The 22745-nt window shown below is 40.8% G+C and overlaps 2 protein-coding genes across 2 annotated transcripts; one reads left to right on the top strand and one right to left on the bottom strand.

Annotated features, from left to right (window-relative positions):
- Positions 1–1819: 1819 nt before the first annotated feature.
- On the top strand, positions 1820–3763 carry tcap (titin-cap (telethonin)). The gene is made up of 2 exons (XM_067616315.1): positions 1820–2147; positions 2407–3763. The coding sequence occupies exons 1-2, from the start codon at positions 1996–1998 to the stop codon at positions 2795–2797; spliced, it is 543 nt and encodes a 180-aa protein (XP_067472416.1). The 5' UTR covers positions 1820–1995; the 3' UTR covers positions 2798–3763.
- A 16837-nt stretch (positions 3764–20600) lies between these two features.
- On the bottom strand, positions 20601–22098 carry rprml (reprimo-like). The gene has a single exon (XM_067616503.1). The coding sequence runs from the start codon at positions 21636–21638 to the stop codon at positions 21303–21305; it is 336 nt and encodes a 111-aa protein (XP_067472604.1). The 5' UTR covers positions 21639–22098; the 3' UTR covers positions 20601–21302.
- Positions 22099–22745: the final 647 nt, after the last annotated feature.

The following is a 22745-nucleotide window of genomic DNA, read 5'->3' as shown; positions in this document are numbered from 1 at the left end:
TCACTCCTCCGTCACATAAAAAACAATCCGACTTACTCAAACTTGCACTCTCCCAATATTTTTTTTCTTTATTTACCACCTCCTGACAGGCCTGGGCTTTATCCTGCAATTGCCCTTCTCCTCCCTCTCTCCCTCCCTCCCTCCCACGCCCCGTCTCTTTCCCGGTGACAGCTCATTTAAATGTCACTTCCCAGCAGCTGTGGTGGTGTTGTTACGCAACACAAAGTTCTTCCCGACCAGGCTTTGGAGGATGAGGGGTGACCGCTGTGACAGGACTCACCTCATCACTTGTCACCTTTACAGACCCTCCACACCCCTGGCCTCATTAGCATAGCATGACTCACCCATAAACCAGCTAAGAGGTGAAAGCCATCTGATGTCTTCCTGCAGTTTTAGCTTATGCAAACAATAACAAGAAATACAAATTAGACGCATCACTCTGCATCACTCCTGCTCAGTGTCAGGCTGATTCTAAAAAGATATGATATCAGCACTGAGGGGCGTTGCATAGTGACTTACTAGGTTTCCGAAATGGCATTTCATGGTTGCCATGGTGTCATAACATAACTGAATGCATGACCTCAGGGATTCCTAAGGTGCTCTTGCTCACTTTTCTCTCTTTGACACCGAGTAATATTTTACATATGCAATGTGACTCTGCTGAGAAGCTGCAGAAAGGAAATGGAAATATTGCTGTACAGTAGTTGACAAGTAGATGGGAAATAGCATTTAGCTGTTGTATTATGTATACTGGGCCTAGTCAGTGGAAAGGAATGGCAACAATTTACTGTAGGCGAAAAGAAGATATGCAGTGAAACACAGATTTAATGTCAACATTTGACACACAGTGACTACTATTGTCATTATTAAATGTGAAAATAATTTAAAAAAAAACACATTTAATGCCTGATGAATGATGATTGGTCACGTGTCTGATCACTGGGACCATCATGTTTTTCATGCTGTGTGTGTGATATCTGATAACTGTTTCTGATGATATCAGGACTTGATGTGGTTGAATGAGTCAGAGACAGGGACCGGTAGTAACATCATACCACCAGACAACTGTCAGAGGTTTGTGTGTGTGTGTGAGTGTGTGTAACCTGAGTTGATGATGGCTTGCGTGGCGCTCTGTCACTGAGGTAATGAATCATTGGGGATGGAGTTCTCTCTGCTACTGTGAGGCAGTACACTGTAATGGCATCTAATGAGGGGGTTTGATATTGTCACAAGGCACAGCTGTTGTATAAACTCCTTCTGAACTGTATTATGTATAAAAAAAGTCAGCTGGATGTGACTCCGTAAAGTTCTCCAGCTTTTCACCTTTTATCTCCAAGTGACAGATGAGTTGTATATATAAACTACATGCCTGGAAATATCCTTTGTCTATGAAAAAACAGCTGCGTTAGTCGTTGTTTTCTTTCCACATTAGTGAGGTATCACTTCTTGCTCCTTCATGTACATCAAGACCAGACACTTATTAAGATTCCTCCCTGAAGACCAAACCTGTTGTGTGTATCTGTCTACATGTTTACATAATCTCCATACAGAGTGTCTTCAAGATACTTTCCCCTCCAAGACGCCGCATTAACAGCTGAAGTGAAAAGTGTTGGGCTTAGTGATTACAGAGGTGACTGGGCACACAATTTGAGAATCAGGGGATTTTCAGCCCAATTACCCGTAACCCCTCCACAGAGTGACTTCCAGCTCTAGGGGAATGAGACACGGCGTACTTGGTGTCAGATGTCAGTGCACACTGATTGTAGAGTGACAACATGGATCAGAAATAGCAACAGAACATCTATAAAATCGGTGGACAGACCCGAGCCAGGACACAGCCAGCACAAAGAGAGAGAGAGAGACAGAAGCTTGGAGTTACAGCCAGCTGAAGCATCATTGTTTCCTTGGGTGCATCCCAGACCAGACCAGAAGACCGACACACAAGACCTACTGGAGGCAATACATTTGAGACAGATAGATCTTCCCGCAGCAGAGATGATGCCATTCTGTACCGTCGTGGAGAAGCAGAACGGTGTGGTGGTGGGAGCTGAGCTGGCCTGCAGTGTAAAGGAGGAGAACAAGGCTCAGAGGGAGAGCTACAGCGCTGACTGGCACAGTGTCCGTATCAAGAGTAGACCTGAAGACAGGTGAGAGCTTACACACCTACCAGATGACACCCTGCAGGTCCTCTTAATGTGGCATGAGTCACCACTAAATGAGAAGAAAAAAAAGTTTCTATGTAATCTGAAATTAATATTAAATATTAATAACATTGTGGCATTGATTTAAAATATTCCTTACCATCAGAGGATATGGACTGCAAGGCAATTACAGTCTAATTAAGTAGGTAAATCATAGTGAGTGCTCCCACAGTTTCTAACTCCAACTTTCCTCTAATTCCTGCAGGCAAACCATGAACATGAATGATGACTCACGCAGGGAAACTCTGTCTCGGCAGTGGAGGGCCCGTTCTCTGATACAGAACTGCCCCTCCGGTGTCTTCAGAGTGGGCACTATGGAAAGAGGAGTGAGGGAGCACCAGCTGCTGCCAAAGAGAAACACCCTCCCCCTGCCAATCTTCATCCCCGCAGAGCTGGGTGTCAGGCTCGGCCGCGGAGCCCCTCACACCGAGGAGGACCTGCAGCCTTTCCCCACCCCAGACGGAGCCTGTCCCAGCAAGAAGACAGTGGACGAGATCACGAAAGACCTGCCCCCGCTCAAGCCGACCCTCATGGAGTTCGCCAAAGCACCCAAAGTTCTCGGTCGCTCCATGTCCCAGGAGGCCCAGAGAGGGTGAAAAAAACGAAAGGACAAAGAGAGAAAGAGGGGATGTTAGGGAGAAGGATGACAGTTGGGAAAGGATAGTCATGTCAGGAAAGAGCTTGACAAGATGTATATGTATTTATCCCTAGTGACATTCATCATAAACCCTACGTACTGTAGATCTTTAGCACTATCCGCGGCGAGCACAGCACCATTTAAATGTCATGCTTTGTCATTGTTGGCGTTTGGTGGTGGTAGAAGTGGTTATGTGAAGGTATTGTGAGAGGCAGGGTATGTGTTCTCAGCTGTGCCAAGGGCTTATCTCTGCCTGTGCTGGCCGGCTGGCCTCACCAAATCTGCTGATCTCTCAGCGGAATGACTGCGACCCAACTACCGCATGCACTGGTGCATCATAACCATATTGCATGCAAGTTCCTTTGCCTTTCTGTTGTAAATTAAAGTGTTCTTGAGGTTATCAGATTTATGGATTATGTAACAGGTGGTGCGGGAATGCAATGACGCAGAAAGTGACAGGCGGAAAATGACAAAAGGAAAGAGGCAGGTAGGAAACAGTAAAGAGGGATGGACAGAGGGAGGCAGAGTCAGAGGCGAAGAGGAGGGGGCGAGGGGTCCGGGAACATGTTTTGGTCAACCTCCAGCCTTCCACAAGCCCTTGACGGTCTCTGATCTTTGTGAAGAGTACAGAATGCTCCGGCGTGATCACACACTGCAGCTGTATATATATATATGTGTGTGTGTGTTTGTATCCCTGTGTGTGTATGTGACACCTCTAATCAAAAGGACTTAGGAAATCTAATAACCTGTTCTTTACTGTGTATTAACTGATCTGCCATGTTAGATGAGTGGCAGCTCATATATTTGATAGAGGAACAGATACTGAATTAGTGGTTGAAATGAATTCGAAAATGTGTGCAATGATGCTGAAATGTTTTTTTGCTAGATATTTATTATTTTTATTAATAAAAGCTGAGTCACTCTCCACTGCTCTCTCATTGTGTTTTCTCCCCACGATGCAACATGAACATATTCTTATATTTCATAGTGTGGTGCAGTAAGGGTTTAGTTCATCAAATAATAGATTATAAACCTAAATGACAATTAATCAAAGCTTATTGTAACCTTATTTACAAGGATTCTGACCTGCATAATGCTGTGTAATAGATGAAATTAAATTATACTGATTGGGCTGTGGACAGAAGAAAATGGGATGCAACAAAGGGAAAAACAAACAAACAGAGAATACAACCTAAACAGTGCTATGATATGATATGATATCATGATGAATGTCAAAGAAAATATATGAATAACAGGATCTCTGAGTAGAACATACTGATGAAATCAGTGAAAGGAACATAACAATATGGAAAATAATTTATTTTAGGAGACACCTTGATAAGGAAAAGCTGCCAGAGAGATAAATGGTCCCCTGTTATTTGGATATACATGTACTGCAACAGTGTCCTCCACCCTCCGAACAATACCCACTTCACCACTTTACATCCTCTCATTTATCTTTCATGTTCCACCTCCTGTGTTTGTGCTCGTTCTCAAAACAGTACACACTGTTCCCTTGTTATTGTGCGGAGCTGTAATGGATGCACTGCTTCCCCTCCTTTATTCATTTACTCTCTAAATCCACAATTTACTTAATTTAACTTATTAATTCTTACTTCCGCCAGCGGCCAACCGTTCTCTAATGAAATCTCATTTCTCCTCTGAATATATTTGCGTCTTTTAACCCCTTCTGACTTACTGTCCCTCCCTCGTCACTCTCACTTGTCTTCCTGCGATAGGCGGCATGTGGTGGTTTGATATTAATAGCTGGATAAACATTGGCATTGCCCTGGAGACAGTGGAGAGACAGCCGTACTGGCACGTTCCTCCCATTTGAGCTCTTAATCCTAGTGTTTTATCAGAGATTTGGGCGTACTGCCTTCGCTCCCTATCTTTAAAATTATCCTCCCACACTGCCACTGAAATGCCACGCTCCCCACCCTACACTGCCATGCTGCAAGCCAGTTCCCGAACTCCAAATGAACCCCCGAAGCCCGGAAACTATTTTCAGTGGGTTCCAAGGAATGTGGGGAATTGAGATGGCATGTGTTGTCACAGGCAAATCTAGTAAATTGACATTGAAATTCGTTCCTATATGCCTCAGCTGTCGAAGCTGCATGGTGCAACGCTGTATTATCCCGCTTGGAAAACTCAAGCTGCAAACCTTAAGAACTGGGTCACGCTGTACTGTACATTAACTTAACACTCGTCCCTCCTACCTTGAGCTTAGGCCCATGTGGAAAAACACTAAAATATACCTCACCTGTTTCACTTACTTAAACAAACGTAAAATATTTCAATAGCTTTGTATATTTCAACACTTTTAAGTTTTTATGCACCATTTTGATGCATTGTTTGTCATCACCTGTAGCGGTTGATAGGTGTAAGCACTTAACACAGTGTATTTAAAGACAAGGTCACACAGTGTTACACAGCAGTAGACCCTCTGCAGTGTCACACTCCTGCTATGTTGCCCACAGCGGTACAGTATGTTATGGCCCAAATGTTGTGAATGCTGTGAACGCTTGTCAATAAAGGAATACGTCTTGCTTGGTGCCTACATTCATTGTACAGCAGAAGTCCTCCCACTTAACATCTGTTGCTGCTCCCAACTGGACAACTTGGGTAATGCAGTGTGGAAAAAGCAAAAGTATGATGTAAATTTTTTTTTGTAGATTGACAAAAAGAGATTTATTGCAATGAGTAAGAAAATGTCAAACACTTGTATCAAATAATTATGAATAATGATAATGAAGATACATATTTGATCCAATAATCACTCTCTTCTCTGCTCCTGCTATCACCCCTCAGCAGCTCTGTTGTACACTACACAAAAACAAAAGATAAAACGTTTTACACATCTAAAGCATCCGATGAACTCGTCTCCTCATGTCATCCACAATCAACAATAGCGTAATCACTAACAGCGTCCCCAATCAGTGCCCCTCTAATCACAATTATACTGCGAAGCTTGCTGTTGTCACCTTTCCTCTGTCATCCCATTTTCAAAAGCCACTATGACATCACGGGAGCAGGCCATGTTAATTGGCTGTTGGCTGGGTGTTGCTGTGTGGTGGTTTTTTACCTGCTGCTGGGGCGACCTCGGCTCCCGCACGCCCAGTGGTGGCGCTTGGCGGGGGGGGGGGGAGGAGGGGAGGAGGGACAGCAGGCCTGATCGCACACATCATGCAAAAACATCATGCATCAACATGTTTTTATCTTGATATGAATGAACAGATTCCAGCTACAAAAAGTGCTTTGATATAGGCCTACACAATCTAAAACACAGTTTAGAGTCTGCATTCAGGTCTCAAAAATGTGTGTGTTTAGTTCTTGTGATTTTCAAGACTATATGTACAATCCTTTTAGCTACTTTTCTATTACTGTTGACAGTCACAGAGACAGTAAGTACAGCTTATTCAAGCCCATTAGATATGAAGAATCCCCTCCTTTGCTCCCCTAAACTTCCTTAATTGTGTCATGAAAATATGTTTTTGGTGAGCCATACTGACAACGGATGTGTTGTCATGACAGTATTATGAGTGTATGCTGTACCTTACATGACCTGCAACTTCAACTTTAATAATGGCAAAGCTAATATCACTCCTGATTCATCTTTCTAAACATCTTTCCGGGGAGTCTGGAGCAATTGCTGATCACTTTTAACGTACAATTTAATCAAATTATTAAATCAGTGACCCTGGATGCTTGAGTGATGTAAAATATATATAGAAATGTCCTAAAATAGATTTTTTTTAGCAAGTTTTTCTTTATCTTTGCACTCTATTATGATGATAAAAATCTACAACATCACACATAGCTTCATTTAATGTATGGTCCTGCCACACCTGCAGTCGTTATCTTTACCAAAGCTTGAGTAAGTTATAGCTATGCTAGGAATGATATTCATGGGAGAATACACTGGCTGACACAGTAGGGCTTCTGTACAGAAAATGTCCCTTCTCTTTTAATCAGCATCTCATAGATTTGCTCTGTCCATCTAAATTAGATTCTGGCGCCTGCTATAAAAACTTCTCAGTCTGCCAGCAGGTGATGATTTGATACAAACTGCCTCCTGCAGGAAAATAAATCTGATTACTTTTCAGGATTATTCTTTCTTTTTCAGAATGAGAGATTTGACTTCTGATTTCATCCGACAGTTAATTCTCTGCACCGGCGGTAATGAGGTGTCATGTGAAATGGACATGCAGGAGCCGTGATCACCTGTCTCTGAGTGACGGAGCAGAGGTGGGTTTGTTGGGGTGCCATGTAAGGTAGGAAAAGTACAAGAAGGCAGGCTGGTAATAGTGGTGGAATATCTCTGGGTCAGTCTCATTCTCTTGAATTATAACCAAATCTGTGGGCGCCTGACAAAATGAAGAGAAAAAAACCCAGCTTCGTTTGTAAGGGCAAGACCAAGATCATTACAGAGTTTTCACTGTCAGAGTTTTAGTTTAGTAACCCCGTGTTCACTGTAAGATATGAAAAGAAAAGGAGCTTATTGTTTACTTATTATAAGAATTTTAAACAGATAACTGACTATATCCCAAAATAAAATAATATGGTAAATGTCAAGTGAGATTACCATTATTTTCCACTGATGTGAAACAATTAAATTATCAGTCCTGAACTCCACATTCAACAAATGTGAAGTTTTTTAATGCACTGAAAACTGAAACCCCAGTTCAGTTTTTTTTTGTCTTTTTTTTTTACATCAATAGCAAGCTGGAAGGAAACTTTAATAAAATAAGACAATCACAGAGTGTACATATGTAAATGTGGAGTGGAAGAACTTGATTCTGGTGTGAAGCTATGAAGAATTAAATTCACTTTTTTTTTCTAAATTATATCAAGATGAAAGGTGACGGGGGTTGAGTTCAAACTCAGTTTCGTGACGAATAACGTGGTAAACATGATCAATTTGAATTGATCCGTAAAACTTACCTGATGCTGACACACCTCGGGACCCGACTGAGGGCCAGAGTATCTGAACGATCTGAGACCTGGTGCATCTGGGCATTCTGGATCGTCATCAGCTCCACGAGGCCTACATATTGAGAGCATTACACACACACACACACACTTATTCCTCCACTGTCTGAGGTTTCACTGATTGTCTTATCTATTTTATCAGCCTGCTATTCTGTCCTCCTCACCTCAGGGTGACTAGGTGATTAACCCACTTTGTGTCAAACCGAGGTGGTGAATGTGAGGTGCCAAGCTCAATTTTCTTACTTCCTTGTCACTCAATATTTGTTCGGCAATGACTCACCTCACTAAATTATTTAATTCCTTCTCAGCTATATAAATAAGCTTTCTGACTAAGGTTTCTGGCAGAACAGTTAGGAAGGTCTATTCAAGTTGTTTTACTTCCACCATCACTGAAATCTTATTTCTGTATATGTGTCTGTCCGTGCAGTAGCTTTAAACAATATCTGTCATCCTGATGAATAATTAAATGCTTTCTAAGCAATAGGAATGACGTCATCTGTTATTTGTTAGCGCAGTGATGCAACACTCAGCAACTTGACAAACTTTGTGTTAATTCTCCACCTTGAAGGAATCGATTTCATGAATAATATAACAATCAACTAATGTGAGTCTGTAAACTATGAGTGCAGCAGAGAGCAGGTGAAGGCCGGATTACAACTTGGCACTTATGGACAACTATGTGGTCAGTCAGTCAGATTTCGCAAATAAAACATCCAGTTATTTTCTCTCTTGTCTTTCGCCAGCTTCACAAAAAGAAATATAACTGATTGTTCTGTTAATATTCAGCTCATGTTCAGAATGGCAGATCCATATTAATAACCCACAACAAATGAGAGCAAATGAGATAAACAAATTCACACACCTGTAAGCGTGGCAGCTAATGCGCCGGTAACACTGGCAACAAAATGTCAAAGGTATAATAGGCACGATTATATTGGCTATCAGGCTAAATCAAGTGAGGCTGCAGCAGAGAAGAAGTGACCCTGAAGATCTGAACGCAATGTACAAAACCGTCTCCTCCAACAAGAGGAAACATACCTGGATTTTTTTTTTTAAACCAAATCATTAAATTGTATGTAAAAACAAATTATGTGGTCACCAAAATGCAAAGTTGCTATGTGCAGTGCGTGTTGAACCACTAGTTTGGCTTTAAATTAATTGAGTTTAACAAAAGTTAGAGCAAAGTTGTTTGATATACTCAGCTTAACTAGAAGTGATGCTGTATTTGGACTTTGGCAGCCATTACTATGTCCCAAAATGCATATACACTTTTGTGACTGACTAGTTCGTTGCTCACAACAACTAAAAGCTGCTGGAAAACCATTTCTGACAACAATTTTCACTGAATATTGATGCCGAACTGGCTAAAACCTACTGCAGCACTTGGACATGAATTCACAACACTCAAACTCATGCACAAACATCTCATGCAATTGTCCAAGCTGAAGAGTAGACCATGAATAATATATCTGAGTGCTTCCAATAAGCTGGTAATGTGACAGACAGGCAAGTATGTCGGTGAGTCTGAAATCCTGATATTCAGTTTATGTGTGGTGACAGCCTGCCATACCGTCCTTGACGTGACCACTGGGTCTAATGGAAGGTGTGGAGCCGGGAGGCATCATGGGTGCTGGGAGCTGCTGCGGGATAGTGGTGGACTGCTGAGGAGCCTGGGGAGGAGAGATGGGACCATAATGAGGCTCTCTGCCTGGAGGCACAGTGGCTCAGAGTAAAAGAGGTGAAGCTCTACTCCACATGAGGAGAAAAAAAAATCAGGGGATTATCTTCCCATTTCCAAACAATATTAAAAACATCACTCCTTCTGATACTAGAAATGATTGTATTATGACGTAAGACTCAGGATCCGTGATGGGTTTCGTGTTTGAGCTACACAAAGAGCAATCTGTTAGCTGTTGCGAAGATAAAGAGCTTTAGCTGACACTCTAATAACCTGCCAAAGAAGAGACTGAATTAATGAACACTTACTGGAAGTATCTGACAGGCCTGCGGATCATACGGCTGAAAGTGTGGATAAATATCTTCTGTCCATGCCATATGTGAGCGCTTCAGCTGATATTATTTACAAGATACTCAGTATGCAATTCTAACCTGTTTGCTGAAGTGCAGAGGCACACAGTAACAGGTTGCCAAGACGCCAAAACACAAGCAACAGTCTGCACACACATATGCACACACACACACACACACACACTCACCCACACAACACATACACACAAATACTGTACACACACACACACTCACCATCCGTCTGTGATCACTACATTGACCTACAGTATGCAAGTAATTAGTAAACTCACTGAAAACCAACAGTAGAGCAGCTGGTAAGTCAAGGAACTAAAACTATAATACGTTGCCCATAAAAAGTATCCGCCCACGTTTAGACTTTTTCATCACTGTTTCACAACAGTGAATCACGTTGGATGTAATAAGTTTTTTATGCCAGTGAGCAAATGAAAAACTTAAATATCAAACTATAAAAAAACCCTACAATTTCATTTAAATGAAAAACCGCAGTAGGTACGCTTCCTGGATATTAATAGTTTGAGACTTCATTTATTCAAATGCATGACTTTCATAAAATAGCAGTCTTTAACAAGTACCAATAATCATTGTGCTGATGAGATGTTTATCCATTAATATGCAATAAGATCTATCACACCGCTTTCTTTAAACATGCTGAAAAAAAGGCAAAAAAATGCATCTTATATTTAAAAGAGATATGTAGTATTGTGTAACACTTTTATTGAAGGATGATACCTCATATAACAGTTTGTTTTATGTTTAATTCAATTAATAATCCCCAAAATTTAGGCTTTTTTGTTGTTGTTGATGTGTCCCAATTCATTACTAGAACTATAAAGTACACATTTCAACTACTTAATTACACTAACAGTGGACTATTCTGGCACTGAGTGTAAAAATGTGAAAGGCACTAGAGTTTTGCATCACTAGGAAATCAAACTGTGACTTTGCACAATGGAAGACAGTGGCAGCAATAGTGTCCATCAACACACATGCGCACGCACATATAATATAAGTATATACAAGTATATAAGTTTATATAAGTATATAATTTAGTCATTTTTCCAGCACTTACATGTAGCGTGCAACAAGGACACAGGACACAACAAACATGTACATAGTGCTTTTCATTTTGTATAAACTTTTAAATTAAATAGTATGAAGACAGACAAAGATGATGCTTACATTTGGCCATGTGGCTCAGGAATATGATCAAATATTGATAAACTGCCCAATGGCTACAATATTACAAGAGGTGATAACACGGACCACGTCCTTATTCAACAACAAAGAGATAAGAGCTAATAGATATATTTGATCAGAGAAAAATCTTAACACATAAAGTACGAATTTTATTTTATTTTAATTTTATTTCACCTCCCTCCCATTTTGCATTTATAAACAGCATGAGGAACAATTCATAAATAGTTTATAACATACTATAATATTGTTTTAAGCAGACATATGGAAGTATTTGAGTGTTCATTAGTGTACTTGTTAACAACTATAACTCCTTATATGAGGCTTTCACAACTGGTGTATAAACAGTTCATGGATGTAACATAGTTGTAATCTATGCCAATCTATATAAATGTACATTTTTTAAAAAAAAAGTAGAGATATACGATGGGAACCACTAATCATCAGATATAAATGTGAGATGATTCGTCTTTGGAACAGACTCTTTGAACATGCCTGAACAGCGGCTCACTAGAAAGATTTTTAATTGGGACATTTTGCATGGACACCCCCGGATTAATGAGGTGAGATCTTTATTTTGCATAATTGATTCTCTGCATTATTTTCCAAAACAGATTACAGTGTAATATTTATGATGCCCAGCACAAACTGTTACAGTGTGGAACCTTATTTGAAGCAGAATTTATCCAGAAGTCAAAGATCTCTGTGTGCACAGTTACGTTCAGGTCCAGTAAATTACCATTAGCCATAAAAACAGGCAGGTTTACTGGTCTCCTCGAAGAGAAAAGACTCTGTTTGCTATGTGATTTAGATGAGACTGAAGATGCAGTCCATTTTATGTTTTATTGCTCATTATAAGAGGGCTACACTATTTAGTATAATGTCCTAAACTGTTTATATACCCTTTCTCTGAGGTGGACAGAGAACATTTCTGAGCACATGTATAATCATAATAAGTCATCACTGAAGCTTTGTTCTGATTGTAGGAGCTGAGTTTGATAAAGTTGTCATGCTTTAAATCCAACCGGGGATCCCCACAGGTAATTTGTTGTGTATTAATATTTAAAATTAATATTTAAACTGTGATGCGGCCACAGGTGTGTATTTATGGAGAGCTCAGAATGCCACACACAGCCAGCAATGCATGTATAATAGACAGTTACAGCGAGAGAGCTTCACTATGGCAGACGACACTAATTAGGGCACAGTTTACATTCACTGTACCAATCTGCCTTCCAACTCTCCCTCCCTCCTCGAACCTCCTCCTTCTCTCGCTGTCAGTGGAAGGGGCCTCTACACCCCCATCGCATCTCCAGCTCTGTAATTAAAACGCTGTAATCTGGGTGGATCGTCTCTATTTTTAAAAGCCCCCTGTCATCGTGTGGGCAAAGTGACACAAAGGGAAGCATCAAGCGGGGAAAGAGGAGGAGGAGGAGAAGAAGAAGGAGGAGGAAGGGGGGGGGGGGATAGGAAAAACCGCAGCAGCAGGTGGACCAACTCTGCGAAAGATGAGGAAACTAATAAACTATATTTAATTGGCAGACTGGCCTAAAGATAATTCTCATCCTGTTATCCAGCGCAGCCAATGCGCCCCACATCAACCGCTTTGGAATAAGACATTGTTTTTTTATAGCATCAAAAAAGAAATAAGAGAAAAGTGCTGCGCAAATAGCACCAAAGAAATGTAATCCACACGGAGTAATATTTGCATACAATTATCACTGGACAACTTTAACAATGGAAAGTAAGGTCAATTTAGACTTCTAAGTGTTTTGAGTTTTTTCTCATGTAATTATAAAAGTGAAACAAACTTTGTTGCATGTAACACCAGTTGGATTCATTTATATGTGATTTTGCACATTGTTCATCGTGTTACATCATATATCAGTATAGGAAAAACATTGATTAATCTTATTAACAGTATTTCATCTGTATCACCTAGCCCTATAAAGTGCAATGAGGTCATACAAGGTCCTGATATAAACTCACTCTCGGTATCTGTGGGATATTATTAGAATATTATAGGAAGCATATATGCATATATGCATCTATGCATATGCATAGATGATTTTATGTCAAATATGAATGAGCGCCTGGAGCTTTCTGACACTTAAACAGCTATCTATAGGGATTGGGCCGCTGAGGTATGATTAAATTATTTGCACTTCTCAGTAATATTTAATGGCACTCTTGCACACACGCACACTCACACACATACACACACACAAATGGTCATCAGTGTTGGCTAAAGGGTTAGCTCATTGCATTAGAGATCATTTATTCATACCCCAGGGTAGCGAGGGAAGGCCATGCATGGAGACACCCAGCGGTTCTCTCTGCATCAAAGCTAACAGCGTTAACCACATTAACTGGATGTTCTGCTGAACGCTTTAAAAAGCAAATAGCATGGCATCACTGTTGCCTGGAACTTATTGCATTTCTTCAAATGTTATCCCATCAGTACGCTGATGTTCTCCGGAGTTGTTGCTGTCATTCCTCGGCGGATGGTGACAGTATGATAGCAGATTTTAAGTTAAATCTCTTATCATTAGTCCATAAGTCTGACTCACTTTCAGCCCCCCCAGCCCCCCTCACTCACACACACACACCCCTCTTTTGCCCCTCACCTCCTGCGGCATGAGCACAAGAACATGGCCATTACCTTTCCCCGTTCCTATGGCAACACCACCCTGCAGCCCTTATGTGGTGGTAGCAGTGTGTGTGTGTGTGTGTGTGTGTGTTAAAATCATGTGTGGGTGTGTGTGCATGTGTACGGCACGCTGAGGTTTGTTTAGATGTCAGCAAAGATCAATTTTTTAAAGGTTTATTGTCGTCCTCTTCCTATCGCTGTCTGCCACTGATAAACTTGCAATGCTCATGGCCTCAAATACCCTCAAGAAAGACACAACAATAGATATTTAAGTTTTTAGATGAGTGCCTGCATGTTGCAGTACAGTATTTGTGGGGTTGTCTGGCTGTGTTGTAATTATTTCTGATTGATCTCTGCGGCAGATGATTATTAAATCTCTGATCAGGGTGATTGGACGGTCAGAAATGCACAACAGGGACTATCCGATGTCACCACGACCGCTTTACAGAGGCAGAAGTTTGCAGCCTTCTCGCTTGCAATGTGCTGCAATTGTGAATGAAAAAGAGGAAAAGATGAAAAGAGATGATATCTAGAGACATGACAGAGCTGAAATAGAGAGAAGGACACGGCAGAGAGGGTGAATGTTATTTTCTCTTTGGTGGTCCACTGTCTGGCATGTAAGGATGAAGGAGAAAGAGAGCCAGAGAAGCAACGAGAGATAAGGCTTTGAATATATCTCGTCTTTCTCTCTTTTCCCTAAAGAGCCGGGCTGACTGACAGACACTCCCCAATGGCACCGCCACCACCTCCTCCCCCGGCAATGGGCAAGCTTTGTATAGTGCCTACCACCAACTCGAGCCAATTAACACGTCTCTTTGCACACTCTGAGTTTATTAATACATAATAAAGTAGTTAGCCACAGACACCAATTATCTTGCAATGTGAGTGGTTGGAGGAGGTGTGTCATAGGCGATGGGAAAGGTTTGTAATGATGGTGCACAGTGGTGCCCCGGTTTATGGTCAATACAAGTGATTTCCAGTGAAAATCAATGGGATGAGAAACCCACCACCCCCTTTAGGATGCAGTCATTAGTGAAAAGCATATTAATGCCGTGGCGCCTCAGACAGAATGAGCTCCCATTCTGTTGGATATTTGCTTTGTGTTTATTGTGGGCTTGATTAGTCCCATGATGATGGTCTCCATTAAAGGCAGCCAAGCTGGTGTCATTGTGTCTCAGCTCCCACTTTCCAGTGCTCCTCTCTGAATACTGACTTAATCAGACACAACCTGTGCCAAGCTCCCTTCTTCTGTTTTGATCCGACATCCCCTAGTGCCTGAGCTGTCCCCTCGCTCCAAGTGGATCTGTGCATGTATCCAGATGCAAGATTGACCCGGACGTGATCCCTGGCTAAATACAGAAACAGGAGATGAAAGATGGTTTAGTGCGACGTATGACTTGCCATCCCTCATGAGAATTAGATTTAACCTTACTGCCGAAGGCCTGCACAGACAATGAGCCTTAGCGGCATTATGCTCCATCTAAAACTTTCCTACGGTGGGAGGCTCATTAGATAATTTAATTTAGAATAGTTTATGATTTCCTCAATGAGAGGTTGGGCACAGGGGAAAGAGCATGTCATTCTCAATAACAGTGAGCCACAGACGGATGTACCTGTTCTGCCTCTTTTCCTCTCAGTGCATAAAAGCTGCAGTGCAGAATCAGATTGCGGGGCCACCTGTGCTGCTAAAGATCACAGTAACACTGGCTTTCTCTCTGTTTGTTTCATTTTATTGCAGACATCTGTTCCTTCTGAATATGATTAAGCTTTTTACACAAAAAAGCACATGTGAGAGCGAAACCTGTGAATACTAAGTAATAATTTGCATATTGTTTGTTATGACTCATACAAAAAAATGAGTCCCACCTTTTTAAAAATGTAAAACCACTACCTCCTTCAGATTATGGCTGCTATTAATGTTGTGCTTTTCAAAGTAAACTAATAAAATAAGAGTCCACATCCATTAAAAAATGAATAAGAAGGAGGATAATTAATTTCTTTTAACTGTAAAGCTTTTGTTGCCTACTTTCAGTAGCTTTAATGTCCCAGAGCTTTTCACTTTAGACATCACTCATTAGGGTATTTACATTTATAGTCACCTTCTTGTTGTTCTGTATTAACTCCTTATTTCATCCATTATTAACACGTGTTTGTGAGAACCCAGCAGCACTGCTGTCTCAATGTGTCTGAGAGCGAGAGAGAGAGAAATTCTTGAAAGTGCAGACAGATAAAAAGCGTCAAGAGAGGAAGGGACAGACCTGCTAGAGTGAGGACACACTGACAAACTGACAGGCAAAGTTCAGGACCGGGCAGGGGAAAAAAAAAAAAGCACAGTGACACATCACATCACCCAAAAACTGAAGAACGTCTTCAGGTTATAGCTGACAGCACAGCATTATTATGAAAGCAACAACAGTCATATTGGCAAATGATGCTCATATTCACGCTGAGAATATGTGCAGCATAGAGACACATTTGCGGGTGTGAAATGATGTAGGTGTACCATTTTGTGGATGGTTCGAAATGCGTTAATTGAGTTAAGTGTTTATATGTGTGTGTGTGTGTGTGTGTGTGTGTGTGTGTGTAATCGCCAACTTTTCAACTTCATGGTGTTGTGGGTAATGGAAAGAATGAGGCAATTTTGTTGTTTGTTGTTCATTTGCCTGCACATAATAGATTTATTTAAAATTTCATGAGTTTGAATGCAAGGACTATTGGTTCCCTGCTGATTGGATGCAGCACAATTTGCCTGGGGAGATGTGGAGAAAAGGTGTGTGTATGTGTTTTGTCTGTATGTGTGTGTATGTGTGTGTGTTTGAACGCTTGTGTGTTTACAGTGCATTTAGTGTTTTTTTTCCGAAATTCCACCAGTTTCCGCGGGCCCCAGCCAGTGGGGGCTAATAGACATGCTTTAAGAAAATAAGGCATTTTTTGAGAACATTCTGTTTCAGTGGCAACATAAGTGAAATAACTTTAACAGGCTGTGTTCGAGCGAAAAGAAAGCAAAATAGATGCAGAAATCTGAGTGTAGATGCCATGTGGGGGCATCAGTGACACCTTTTGAAATGATTTTTCTATTGAGTGTGTGTGCACCAAAGGGAGAGAGAGAGAAAAGTGAATGTTTACATCCCTTCACCTGTTTGAGATATGAGATACCGCTTCCATTCCTCAACTTCATTGCATGCATTGTTATTGCTTTCCCTCCTTTGGATACAGCACATCCCATTAGAAACAGATTGAACGGGGCTGTAGAAAGGCCACTTCATCCTTGTGGGACCTGTGTGTCGCCATAGAAAACAGATCTTTTGTGTATCTTGCCCTCTAATCAAAAATACTGAGGGAATTAAAAATGGCTTTCTCCACACTGTCGCTCTCACTGACGAATCCGTATCGTGTCAAACTCTTTCCGGTGAAAAGCTAGGCACATCAAGAGACCTTTGCGATGATATGTTAGGTATTTTCACTCAAAGCTGAGCTATCTCTGTTACAGTTAAGGTGTTGAGTGCCACTGCTGTTTTAATCACCATTATTTCTGTCATGATTTCATGGCTAGTGCGCTGTTCATTATTTTCTGCGAGGATCTCTGCTGTAAAAGGTCAGCAGTGACCCTTCTTGACAAGCAAATGTACAGCGGCTCTATGGAGCACGCTTGCAACACATCAAACGGGCACACAACTGCAACATGTTGATTGGGGTGAAGGGTTAACATGTTAACGTGTTGTTCTTGCTCCGCCACTGCAACATTAGCCTATTAATATCCTCTTCAAGCACGAATTATAATTAACTACAATTCAACCTTTGCTGGTCCAGTCTTATTCATCATAACAATGGCTCCTTGTCAAGCAGTCTGACTTGTTTGGACCAGAACAGTACACGTCGTCCTTTATCTCAAAAGAATACACCATGATTATAGCAGATCATCCGGTTAGTGAAGCGAAAAGAAGCCCCATAACAGTGCATGTGTCCATAACAGATTGTGGACACATGGATGGTGCTCCATGCTCGCTCTTTAGCATATGCTCGGTGGTAGTGGCTGACTTGTAGTGCCCTCAAAGTGAGAGAATGAGAACTTTAAGTGGATCTTGGGCGAAATGGTGACTAATTTTAATTGACATACAGCCAAATCAAAGAAGGGAGTTTTATATGAGAAAGTGACAAGAATTACACAAAAGAATCAGAGGAAAAGTATTTATTTTGAAATGCTCTATGCATTCCCTTACATGAAACAGCTCATAAAGAAACTACACTGTGGTCATGATATTCCATTTTTAGAACTTAACTAGGCAAACTTGGTGTTGCAGTTTCCTGAATGCAATCATATGCTGCAATCCTACTTTAGCAATGTATGTTCAATTGCAACATTCAGTGCCAATTCTAATAATAGTTGTGTGATGTTTGTTCAGTGTAGTATGAAATAAGGGAGTGACAGTTTGATTGGTGCATTTGCACATCAGCATTTTGATTCAGCTGCCTGAGGTTTCTGTCACATATTTAATTCATACAAAACAGCTGCATATGAACTGAATTTGTGAGTTGTGCTGTTTCACATATCACATAGCCGTCTGGTCGACATTACTTTTAGTTGACAAGGATGTGGTCAGTGGTAGCATTTGCAACGAGCAGTTAACATTTGTCATGTTAATTGTAAAAACATGCTGTTTTAAGAGTTGGTCTCTGTGTAAATCACCTTATAACAACCCGAAGAGTTGCATCAATCTAACCCAAGCTTGTTACCATTTTTCTGGACATTTTGGCACAGGAAGATGACTTCCCCATTCTTAATCCAGCTAAAGCAGCTCACTTGTTCTCAGAAGTTCTCACATAACATGTATCTATAAACTCTGGCATGTTCCAGGGTCCAGCAGTGAGCCCTCCGAATCATTCAGGCCCCCCATAAATGCACCCCTGCCCTCAGTGTCGCAGTTCATTCTCTGGGGGATTGTGCCGTGGCAATGCCTGATTTACTATATAATAATTTTTTGAAATTGAGTTTCAGTGTTGCAAGTTAAGAACTGAATGGTTAACTTTTCCTCCTCTAAAAATAGCACGCATGCTTCCTTGTTTCCACCAAGCATTCATTGGTACATGGAAACAATACCAGAACAATTTTGTTTATTTGCTCCCTGAGGATTATATCAGAGTCTTTGGAAGGAAATGCGAGGCTCACAAAGAACTATTATAAGTAGTTTTAATAGCAGTTCTCTGCAGTGGATAATTTAGCCTGACCTCTTGACCTCCTCTCTATATGAAATCTAGTGAAATTATGTTTTACAATATTATTTGCCTATATAGTTTCCTGCTTCAAGAGAAAATATCATATTGAAGCTTTAATAATTAATCCATGTAAGTGTGAATAATCATTTATACTTTCATATTAATTGCTCCCTCCCTGCTCAGAAAAACTAAAAGTAATAATGAGAGCGTCACATATGGGATGTGGTGGTTACCATGTCGACATGTTTTAGTATTTTCATGACATGTGTTGTGTCTAAAATAGATTGTGGAGTGGTTCTCAGCTGTTAAAGTCTAATTAGGCTATCTAATGAGTTTTATTTATTCATGTTGTTGTTTTTTTTGCAATACTTTTGGTTGATGTCAGAATTTGCTGTTCTGCTGCACATCAGTGTCCTATGTGTGCATAGTGAATGGGCTCATGTGTGAATGCATGGGTGTGTTTGTAAGGATTCATCTACCCCAGCTCTTTTAACAAGTCCTGAAATAATAATGAGAACATTGGTTGCTTCTGAGTGGGGCATGAGGGGGGAAGGAAGAGGCTGTGCAGATAGAAATAGTGAAGAAATGGAAGAGAAATTGAACCAAAATGCTGAGATAGATACAATGAGAACTCAATACCTCACACCTAGAATGAAACTTTCTGTGGGTTTTCTCTCTTTCAAAAGAGGTGTCTAGAATGTGCATATACTAAGAGCCAGGAGGAGCATTCATATCTTGAAGTACAATGACAGTGATATTTCACAGTTCATGGATGTCTGTATATGTCTTCTTTGTGTGAAATCCCTCTAAAGCTACTCCGCATTCACATATTCTCCCTCTGCTTTCTCATTCACATTTATGATCTCTTTTCACTCTTTTATACACACTTTCTGATAGAAAAAAAAAAGTAGAAGAACACAAACTTCTGTGCATCTCATACTCAAGCCCCTTGAGGTGCTGCAGGGCGGGCTGGGAGTTGAAGTGGTCTGAGTGAGCCTGAATGTTTTTTGATTGCAGCTGGTCACTCTTCAGAGAGATCAGATTAAATGCTGTGAAGCCAATATGAGCTCGGCCTGTTGTCCTCAAGATGGATAACCCAGCCTGGCCTCTCATTGCCTCTCTATATAAAGCCGCAATAAATGCCACGCTGCTTTTACTGAGTACTTAACTATTACTGTAAGTGTGATCGTGATGTGATCTTACTGCTCCTCATTTTTTTTGCCTTCATTTTCAGATAGAGCTATGTAAAATGCCATTTTTCTTGATGCAGCTGCTGTAACATTTATTTAAAAAAGGATCCTATTAATTCTAAAGGTGCACCTGCTATTGCATTAATGTATTCGCTTAAGTAAAGATCAGATCTGATTAGATCTGAAGGCAGAGATGGATCAGACAACATTTCACAATCTGATTTAAGTTAAAAATTACAAAATAAATCACCCTTTGGAGATTGGCATACGTGTTCATACAGTGAGTAATAATGAAATTATATGTTTAAAGAGTTAAACATAATATTGGAAGAAAAGAATCCTTTCAAACATGATTTTCTGATCCCTAATCTATCAAAAAAGATTTAAGCAGTTTTGGGATGATATGCATCATGTTGATTAACAGATGACAAGGCTTAATGTGGTCAGTTTAATGTTTTAATTCCATGCTGCAATTCAAACTTCTTTTGGTACAAAATAATTCATGCAGCATCAGTGATTTCAAAAGTGCAAAACGGGTCCAGAAATCACTTTACAGATCAATTAGCGAGCATGCCAAACATGACCAGAATCACTCCATAAAGCTGTGTTGTTGAGTTTGTTGAAAAACATGCAAGATTTCAGTAGAGTGTATTTACCAAATGAGACCAAGAAAAATACTTTGTATAGAGAATACCCACATATCCATCACGTCCACAGAGTTCACTAGCAGACGTGGAACTATAAGAATTCACAATCATGCTTTTTGACAGCTTTAAAAAACATTCATTAACAATTATTTTTAATGAACAAAAACATAAATAAAATAACTGAACAAAAGATGAGGTAACAGCTTGTAAACATTTTCGTCACTTTGTTCAAGTTGGCAATATTGAATTCACTCAAAAAAATCAACAGATCGGCCCACGTGTAAACAACTGTCCGTCTTTTACGCACAAGCTTTACGCACAAACATCGGTCGCTGGACTACTTTCCTGTAGTCATTTTTCGGAAGGAAATGTGAAGTTTTTGCATATCTTTCCTCGCTAAGACACACAGAGAGCGTCTTTTTTATAGGTACATGCAGATGCAGATGCAGATCTGCGGTTGTAAACGCGAATTAGATCCCCACACCGGATCTCCGCTTCAGTTCTCCACAGTACCAGCTCAACCATGCTCTAGCTGAGCCCGATCATGACCGTCTCCACGTCTTTGGAGGGTCGCCGATCCTTCACTAGGAAGTTAATCATGCTCTCCGACTTGATCATCAGGTTGCACCCGAGGAAAAATATACCGAACACAACAGTGAGCGACAACACACACAGCACCGCGATTTGCACCACACGCATGACGAAGAGTTTGCGCTCGTCCTGCAGCAGCACCAGCGAGCCGCCACCGTCGCCGGTCACTACGTTGTCGGTGCCATTGCCGGAGTACGTTGCCAGAGTTCCGGCTAGGGTCTGACTCCCGTTAAACAGTGCGCCCTGGGTCACGCCGAAGAAAGAGACGTTCATGTCTCCTTGCGGGTTATCAGCGATAAAACACGCGACTCCGCTTGACAGGCACACAGTCTCACCACAAAACCTGGACTCCAAGCAAAACTTTGCGTCATGTGACTGTTCAGGCAAAAATAAGAAGAAGAAGACGAAAAATAACACGCTTTAAAAGTCCAGGTCTACAGGCAAACATCGAGTTTTGTCACAGCTTCAGTGCGTAATGACCACATCCACATCACCGAACTGTTTGCTGCAGTCAAACAACGTCGCATCAGGTGCAACCAAAAGTAAGTTTCTTCAACTTAGAGTCAACGGTTTTCTGACTTTAAGTGAGTGTTCTTAGACACTGCGCAAGGTGCAAAATACGGTGTAATAAGAGACAGTCCCTGTGCTCCTGGGCTCGCCTGCGAGCGCTTCTTTTGTGCCAAGTCTCTGGTGCGTTTTAAAGTGATGATGAGTTCCCTGTGGACCACATCACCACTCCTCACCAGGGGAGGTAGTCAGGTGGCCTCAGACAACGCGCTCCTCTTCTGATGTATAAAGAAAGAAAGAAAGAATCTTCATTTTAGCAAGTCTTAATGTTATTCAGTGTAGCAACTTGTCTTTCTTGTGACATGAGTGAAATTAATCTATGATTTTTATATTAGATGCACATTTTGGTCTCATTGATTTCTTCCTTATATCTGGAGTGTTAATAACCTTTTTTCCCGGAAATAAGATCTTTACCAAACAAAAGATCATTCAACAAGTGTATTTGTATTTCAAACAAGTGGTACTTCCTGTCAAAGTCCCTTACTTAAAGAAAATTAGTTTTCAAGAATATATGAAGCTAAACGGCTCATAAACATTGACATTTTGAAGTGTGCTCTTGTGTAGACCTCATTTCTGCACATCAATAATGCCTGAAAGACTCAGCATTATGGATTCAGACATACATTAACTTCAAAGGTTTCTCTTGAAAGTGTTCAAACCCGAAGATATTCAGTTCAGTTTGGATCAATGTGAGTGGCAGATTGTTATCCGCACTGAAAAACAATAAAGAAAACTTTGAGAGGTATTTATTGAGTTTAATGCTCATTGCCGAGGAAACTGTCACCGTGACTTAGGAGCCTTGAGGAAGAGACC

This window comes from Thunnus thynnus, chromosome 17, assembly GCF_963924715.1.
Source record: "Thunnus thynnus chromosome 17, fThuThy2.1, whole genome shotgun sequence".
Taxonomy (NCBI): Eukaryota; Metazoa; Chordata; class Actinopteri; order Scombriformes; family Scombridae; genus Thunnus; species Thunnus thynnus.
Note: the sequence above shows the minus strand (reverse complement) of the source record. Positions and strands in the feature narration are given on the sequence as shown.

Excerpts from the sequence above, each read along its gene's own strand:
- tcap (XM_067616315.1), top strand. The coding sequence starts at position 1,996 with ATGATGCCATTCTGTACCGTCGTGGAGAAGCAGAACGGTGTGGTGGTG. Across the intron at positions 2,148-2,406 it reads AAGAGTAGACCTGAAGACAG|GCAAACCATGAACATGAATG; the intron begins GTGAGAGCTTAC and ends TAATTCCTGCAG.
- rprml (XM_067616503.1), bottom strand. The coding sequence starts at position 21,638 with ATGAACGTCTCTTTCTTCGGCGTGACCCAGGGCGCACTGTTTAACGGG.